Below are 6,673 nucleotides of genomic sequence, written 5' to 3'. Positions count from 1 at the left end.
CCACCCGCCACGGCCCAGGCGTGGAGGTGCCCACGGAGGCAGCTTCGCTGCAGTGGCCCTCCCATGGGGGGAGGGGCGCCCACGGCAGCATCTGAGGGGACATGGAGGATCCCCCAAAGCAGGACACACACCAGTTCAGAAGCCTCTGCCCGCCTGCCTGCTTCCTGCCTTAGTTTACCCCTTTTTCCATGATCTGCGTTTAGGGCGCCAAGGGCAACATGGGCGAGCCAGGAGAGCCCGGGCAGAAGGGACGACAGGTGAGTGCCCTCTGCACCCCTGCCCCGTTGGCCCCGAGTCCCCAGGACTGGGGTTCAGCCACGGCTCTTCGTTCTTCCACAGGGAGACCCAGGCATCGAAGGCCCCATTGGATTCCCAGGACCCAAGGCAAGTCGCTGCCAGCCCTGCCCCCCGTGGCTGAGGGGGGTTGCGGGGGACAAGCGAAGGGCTGCCTGGGCCAGGTGGGGCTGGCCCACAGGGTCAGGGTGTCTCCGGCCCACCCGCCCCTTCACCCCCAACGCGAGAAGCCAAGAGCCTCAATATCCTGAATGCTGTCCCTGAACCGAGCCCCCCGCCGAGTCCTGGTCATGCCTCTCCCCGGAGGCTGGCCACCAGCCCTGCTGTCCCCCGAGCCGGTGGGCGTCGCAGTAACGCTGCTCTTCCTTCCTTCCAACCTCAGGGTGTTCCTGGTTTCAAAGGAGAGAAGGTGAGACTGTGACGTGGCCGTGGCTCCAGCTCGGCACCAGCCCCCAGCTGCGTCCGTCAGCGAGTCCGTGGCCCTGATTGGGGCACAGGCATCCTGCGGGGGGGCGGCCCTCTCTGGGGTCCTTCTGGCCTCTTGCTCGGCCCGAGGCAGACCTGGGCCCTGAGGCAGTGGTGTCTGGGACGCCAAGCTAACCGGCCTCGCTTTCCTCCTGCACAGGGTGAATTTGGAGCCGAGGGGCGGAAGGTAAGCAGGCTGTGTGGGCCGGTGGGCAGGGCACCCCACCTTCCTGCTGCTCCATGGGTTGACGATTACACCTCTCCCTCCAGGGGGCCCCTGGCCTGGCCGGCAAGAACGGGACCGATGGACAGAAGGTAGAGTGCGTCTCAGGCCCCCTCCCCAGGCCGGGTGCACGTCAGCATTTCTGACGTAGGAGTGAGCAGAGCCTCCCCGAGACCCTTGGGTCCTTACCTGGGGTCCCTGGGCCCCCCTGGCCCCTGCCCACAGCCTGTGGCTGGACGGCCCCCACTGGCACCTAGCCAGGGACGCAGGACAAATAAGAACATGGCAAGAGCCAGAGTGGACGTTTGCTTCTGAGGACCAGCTCGCAGGAATTCCCCAGCCTGGCCTGACTGGCGAGCCACCCGCATGCTGCAGCTGCATCCCAGGGACTCCCTGCCTCCCACAGAGAGGCCGCCATACTGTCCAGGCCCTGAAACACACAGCTGGGTGCCCGCTGGGTGTGAAGCGGAGGGGACTGCCCTGCACATTCGCCCATCATTGGTGCACGACCCTGACCCACCCTCTGCCCCCCTCTTCTCCTCCAGGGCAAGCTGGGGCGCATCGGGCCTCCGGGCTGCAAGGGAGACCCAGGGAGTCGGGTAAGGCTAGCTGGTGCTCCTCCTGGGGTTCAACCCCAGCTCCAGGGGACGCAGGGTCATGGCGGGGGTGGGCAGAGTGGCGGCCAGCCCCTCGAGCTGCAGTGAGGAAGCCGGGAGTCACTTGGAGTGGACCCTTCCTTCAGCCTCTCCCTGCCCCTCCCTGACCCCCACCCAGGGTTCAGCCAGAGCTGTGAGGAAATACTCTCGGGGGCTTCTGGGGCAGGTCGGGGGCAGTGCTCCTGGGAGTCCTGACGGTGGGTTCTGGAAGCCCAGACCCAGGCGGAGCCTCAGTCCAGACGAGGCTTCTGCTCATCTGGACTCCTGGGGAAAGCCCAGCACGGCCCTGTCACCCTGTCTTGCAGGGCCCCGATGGATACGCAGGGGAAGCCGGCAACCCTGGGGAGCAAGGGGACCAGGGCATCAAGGTAGGCTGCCTGGCCAAGGTGATGGGCCTTTGAGGGCAGCGCCAGGCCTCTGGGGGGGAGGGGGCTGTGCAGGGGGCAGCCTGGCCAAGAAGCCCGGCGAGAGGGCCTGTCCCTGCAAACTGGCGCTCGGGGTAGGAGGCCTAGGGGTGCCCTGCCTGAGGGGTCGTGGCGCTCACGCCCGGGGGCGTGGGGTGCCTTCCCCGGAAATGCCAGTGTGTGGCTAGCTCAGGACTATGTGTCCGGTCAGGCGGCTCTGCAGTGCCCGAGTGGCCACAGCAACCAAGCCACCATCCTCCCAGGCCTCACAGGCCCCTTTGCCAAGTTCTCGGGCGCCCTGGCTGTTCTGCATCCACGGTCCTGGCTGCCCGGGCCTCCGGAGGAGCAGGCATGGCCGCCCTTCCCAAGAAGGCAGCCCCCTCGGACGGGGCGCCTATCGGACAGATTGACCTGTGCAGCCGCACGGGCCTGTTGCCAATGTCTCAGGGACACAGCCTGATTTCTCCAACCTTTCCAGGGAGATGCTGGTCGCCCAGGACGCAGAGGACCCCCAGGAGACAGCGGGGCCAAAGGAAGCAAGGCAAGTGCCCCCGGCCACACACCAGCCGTGCCCGCTGACCCAGACGGGGGAGGGGCAGTAAGGGGCATGGGCACCCTCGCCAGGCCCTCCGGCCCTGCTGCTGGGCGACCTGAGGCAGACCTGCTCCCACCCAGCGGTGGCCGGGCTGGGGCGAGGGCGCTCCGCAGGGCCCTCCCCTGTGGGGCCGACGTGGCTCTTCTCTGCAGGGTTACCAAGGCAATGACGGATCCCCGGGAAGTCCCGGTGTGAAAGGAGCCAAGGGTGGACCTGGGCCCCGAGGACCCAAAGGCGAGCCTGTGAGTTCATGCTCTGTCCCGCTGCCGGCGCCTGGGGCCCAGAGCTCAGTGGCTGCTGGCCAGGGTGGGCTTCCCCTCCGGCCCTGGCCTGCCTGCCTCGCCCCTCCTGCAGACCCTGCTCTGGGCACCACCCGTGAAGCATTCAGGGTAGGGCAGAACCCCTGCTGGCCGGGGCCGGGCTCGGCTGCACCCCTGCCTGGGAACTGCCTCGTGTCCCCACGTCACCTGTCCCCTTGTGGCTCATGGCAGGGCTGGCCCTCAAAGGGGAAATATCCCGAGGCCTGGCCCGGAAGTAGACCGAGTGACCATGCTGAGAGCCGGTCCAAGCTGGGCCCCAGTCACATCAACTAAAACTCCTATTGACCCGGTCTTACACGCTGACCGGAGCCCCTCATCTCCTAAATCCTTGACTGCAACTAGTCTTACCCGGCAGAGGACCAGGCCCCTCCCCCAAAGCCCGAGTTAGGAGAGCAGAGCAGGGGGTCCCCACATGGGCCCACCATCAGGCCCCGCACCTACGTACCTGTTCTCTGCAGGGGCGCAGGGGGGACCCAGGAGCCAAGGGCAGCCCAGGCAGCAACGGCCCCAAGGGTGAGAAGGTGAGTGGCTGAGAGGGGGAGCCGTTGGCCATGGCTGCTTCTGCACCAGGGTCTCACCAAGGGGTCGACAGGGCCCTGGGACAAGGGACAAGCAACAATCCCCCCGCCACGGTCCACCCAGGAAAACGAAAGTGACCCCAGGGGCACCTGGGTGGCTGAGTGGTGAAGCGTCTGCCTTCCGCTCAGGTCACGATCCCGGGGTCCAGGGGTCGAGCCCCACGCCAGGTTCCCTGCTCAGCGGGAAGCCTGCTTCTCCCTCTGCCCCTCCGCTTGCTTGTGCTCTCTCTCACTCTTGCTCTCGCTCAAATAAATAAAAATCTTAAAAAAAAAAAAGTGACCCCTGGTACCCGGCCGCCTGCGGGAGCAGAGGCAGCCCCTGTAGGTTCTCAGAAAGCAGGAGGCAGACAGGTGACCCCCATCCACGCTCCCTGCCGAGGGGCAGGGCAGGGTAAGGCCCGCTTCGTGAGTGCCGTGGACAGCTCCACCCCACCCAGCAGCTTCCCACTGTAGACACACCAGACCTGTAGCTGACTCAGGACGTCTTTGTGGCAAATCAGAGGACTGACAGTTCCCTGCAAGATGTGGGTCAAGGGCTTGAAGGAGGGGCTTCCCCTCCAGGAAATGGGTGGCAGTCCCTTCCCTGGGGCATGAGACTCAGTGGGCAGGGCTGAGTTCCAGTATCACCCTCTCTGGGGAGTTAAATGATCCCCTCCCCTCCACTCCCTCCACATGCCCGAGACTGACTCGTCTTCTCTGCTCACAGGGAGACCCTGGCCCTGAGGGTCCCCGGGGTCTGGCTGGGGAGGTTGGCAACAAAGGAGCCAAGGTAAGTGAGGCCACTCGTCCTCCTGGGGCAGGCACCCAGCTCCCCGGTTGTAGGGGGTAACTGGGACCCCCTGCCCCCCCCGCCCAGCAGGGGCACCCCCCCATTCCCACATAATCTGCAGTGATTGACAGAGGGATGTCCTTTCTTTCCAGGGAGACCGAGGCTTGCCTGGACCCAGAGGCCCTCAGGGGGCTCTGGGCGAGCCCGGGAATAAGGTCAGTAGCAGGACACCTGGGAGGGCCCTGTGGCTCTGGGGCTCGGGCCCCTCGCTGCCCTTCAATCTCACCATCCCCCCCGCCATAGTGCTGCTTGGGTCTCCTGTCCTCGGGACATGGTCCCCATGACACGCTCGGGCAGAAGCATGGGGGGGGACCGTACCTCCCACGGTCGTCCTGCCCTGGGGGGTCCAGCTATATCAGGCAGGTGGCAGCGAGGGGGAGGCAGGGTGCGGGGCCTGGGAGCCAAGATGGGGCACCTGGAAGAAGTGAACCCCGGCTGCCCGGTCCCCATAGGGCAGCAGGGGAGAAGGGTAGTGTTGCCAGACGTGGTCAGTCCTTACCTGTGCCGACTCCATGTTCTCTCTGCCCTCAGGGATCTCGGGGAGACCCCGGTGACGCTGGTCCCCGTGGAGAGTCAGGACAGCCTGGTCCCAAGGTACGTCCCCTACCCCCCTGAGCAAGACTGGCCGCAGGGAGCCTGAGCCCCTTCTCAGCTCCCGAGCAAGGCTGCCAGGAGCATGCCCGGCCAGCCCCCTTGGCGTGGGGGACCTGCGGGGGCCGGGCAGCCCCTCCTGTGTCTCCCTCGGGGGGAGCACGTCCCGAGGCTGGGACTGCACACACAGCCCCCCAGACCAACAGCCCAGCCCCGTCCGTCCTCATCCTCAGCCGAATGCCAGCTCAGCCTCTTCCTTTCCCACCGGACCCTCGCTGACCAGCCCCCCTTTCCCACAGGGAGACCCCGGCAGGCCTGGATTTAGCTACCCAGGACCCCGAGGAACACCCGTAAGTCCTGGCAGGGGCCGGGGGGCCCTGGGAGGCCCTGAAGCTTCCCACTAGTTCCTGCGAGGGCCTCCCTCCTGGGGGTCGAGGCGAGGGTGAGTGGGCCTGGGGGTCACTCGTCTGTGGCAGAGACCCCCAGGATCCTATTGTCCCAGACACAGGGCAGGTGGTGTAGCCTTCACCCACGGCGCTCACGGCTTCACACAGATTGTGTAACTGAGGCCACCCTAACAGGCAGGAGGGGGCTTCCAGAGATCTCGGGGTCCCCAGGAGAGCCAGCTTCCCACCCCAGGGACAGCCCTTCGGGCTCTGTGCTGAGTTACGGTGACCTGTGCTTGCTTCCCAGGGAGAGAAAGGCGAGGCTGGCCCACCCGGCCCTGAGGTACGTATGTATACGGGCCTCCTCCGCACCCACCGCGGGGCGGCCTGCACGCCCCTCAGCTCACACTCGGCCCCAGCGAGCTTCCTGTGCTGCGCTCTGAGCGCGCTCGCCACTCTCCAGCCAAAAACCCCGCCTCTCCCGAAACGCGGCCCGTAACCCACCCAACCGCCAGGCACAGGCCATTCTGACAAGAGCATGCCGTTCCCATGGCAGACCCCCCGGAGGTCTTGGCTGGGGGAGGGGGGCCGTGCCGAGCTCCCCACCCCGGGCTGACGTGTTCTGTGTCTCAGGGGGGCAGAGGTGACTTTGGTCCCAAAGGAGAGCCCGGGAGGAAAGGCGAGAAGGGCGAGCCTGTGAGTACCCCGGGCCGGGGGCACAGGGGAGTCGCGGGGGGGGAGGGGGCACACACCCAAGGTTGAGGCCACCTCCCACTTGCCCTTCTCGCTCCTCAGGCAGATCCCGGTCCCCCTGGTGAGCCCGGCCCTCGGGGGCCGAGAGGATCCCCAGGACCCGAGGTAGGTCAGCTGCTGGTGCCTCCAGCCCTCAGGTCACAGCCCTGGGCCACCCCGAACCTCAGGGTCATGACAGTGCACAGGGTGTGGGGGGCTGCCCAGCCTCAGCCCAGACCGAGGCCACTTCTCACTGTCACCCTTCCTCCTCCAGGGAGAGCCCGGCCCCCCTGGAGACCCCGGCCTCACGGTAAGTGTCAGGCAGGGATGGAATCTGCGTTCCCCTCCCTCCTAAAATGGGAAAGCAAGGGCAGCAGGGGTGAGGCCAGAGGTCAGCAGGAGCTTGCTTGAAGACTTCCCAGGAGCCCCTTCTCAGCCCCTCCAAGGAGCTCGCTTTCTCGGGCCGGGACTGACGCCCCTGTGTTGCAGGAGTGTGATGTCATGACCTACGTGAGGGAGACGTGCGGGTGTTGCGGTGAGTCTCGGCCCCCACGTGGCGGAGGAGCTAGGACCCTAGTGTCCTTGGAGGGCTCTGGTCCG

The 6,673-nt window shown here is 66.4% G+C and overlaps 1 protein-coding gene across 1 annotated transcript in view; it reads left to right on the top strand.

Moving 5' to 3' along the window:
• Window positions 1–201: 201 nt before the first annotated feature.
• COL6A2 (collagen type VI alpha 2 chain) overlaps window positions 202–6,673 on the top strand; it is a 14,204-nt gene continuing 7,732 nt past the window's right edge. The window contains exons 1-19 of the mRNA XM_044913235.1: window positions 202–257; window positions 340–384; window positions 677–703; window positions 920–946; window positions 1,030–1,074; window positions 1,528–1,581; window positions 1,944–2,006; window positions 2,521–2,583; window positions 2,790–2,879; window positions 3,416–3,478; window positions 4,242–4,304; window positions 4,457–4,519; window positions 4,896–4,958; window positions 5,255–5,305; window positions 5,649–5,684; window positions 5,975–6,037; window positions 6,137–6,199; window positions 6,348–6,383; window positions 6,563–6,608. Coding sequence (XP_044769170.1) covers window positions 219–257; window positions 340–384; window positions 677–703; window positions 920–946; window positions 1,030–1,074; window positions 1,528–1,581; window positions 1,944–2,006; window positions 2,521–2,583; window positions 2,790–2,879; window positions 3,416–3,478; window positions 4,242–4,304; window positions 4,457–4,519; window positions 4,896–4,958; window positions 5,255–5,305; window positions 5,649–5,684; window positions 5,975–6,037; window positions 6,137–6,199; window positions 6,348–6,383; window positions 6,563–6,608 — 1,000 coding nt within the window. The 5' untranslated portion in view covers window positions 202–218. The remainder of the gene's footprint in view (window positions 258–339; window positions 385–676; window positions 704–919; window positions 947–1,029; window positions 1,075–1,527; window positions 1,582–1,943; window positions 2,007–2,520; window positions 2,584–2,789; window positions 2,880–3,415; window positions 3,479–4,241; window positions 4,305–4,456; window positions 4,520–4,895; window positions 4,959–5,254; window positions 5,306–5,648; window positions 5,685–5,974; window positions 6,038–6,136; window positions 6,200–6,347; window positions 6,384–6,562; window positions 6,609–6,673) is intronic.

Source organism: Neomonachus schauinslandi, chromosome 1 (genome assembly GCF_002201575.2).
Source record: "Neomonachus schauinslandi chromosome 1, ASM220157v2, whole genome shotgun sequence".
Taxonomy (NCBI): Eukaryota; Metazoa; Chordata; class Mammalia; order Carnivora; family Phocidae; genus Neomonachus; species Neomonachus schauinslandi.
This window is presented reverse-complemented; position numbering and strand designations above follow the sequence as displayed.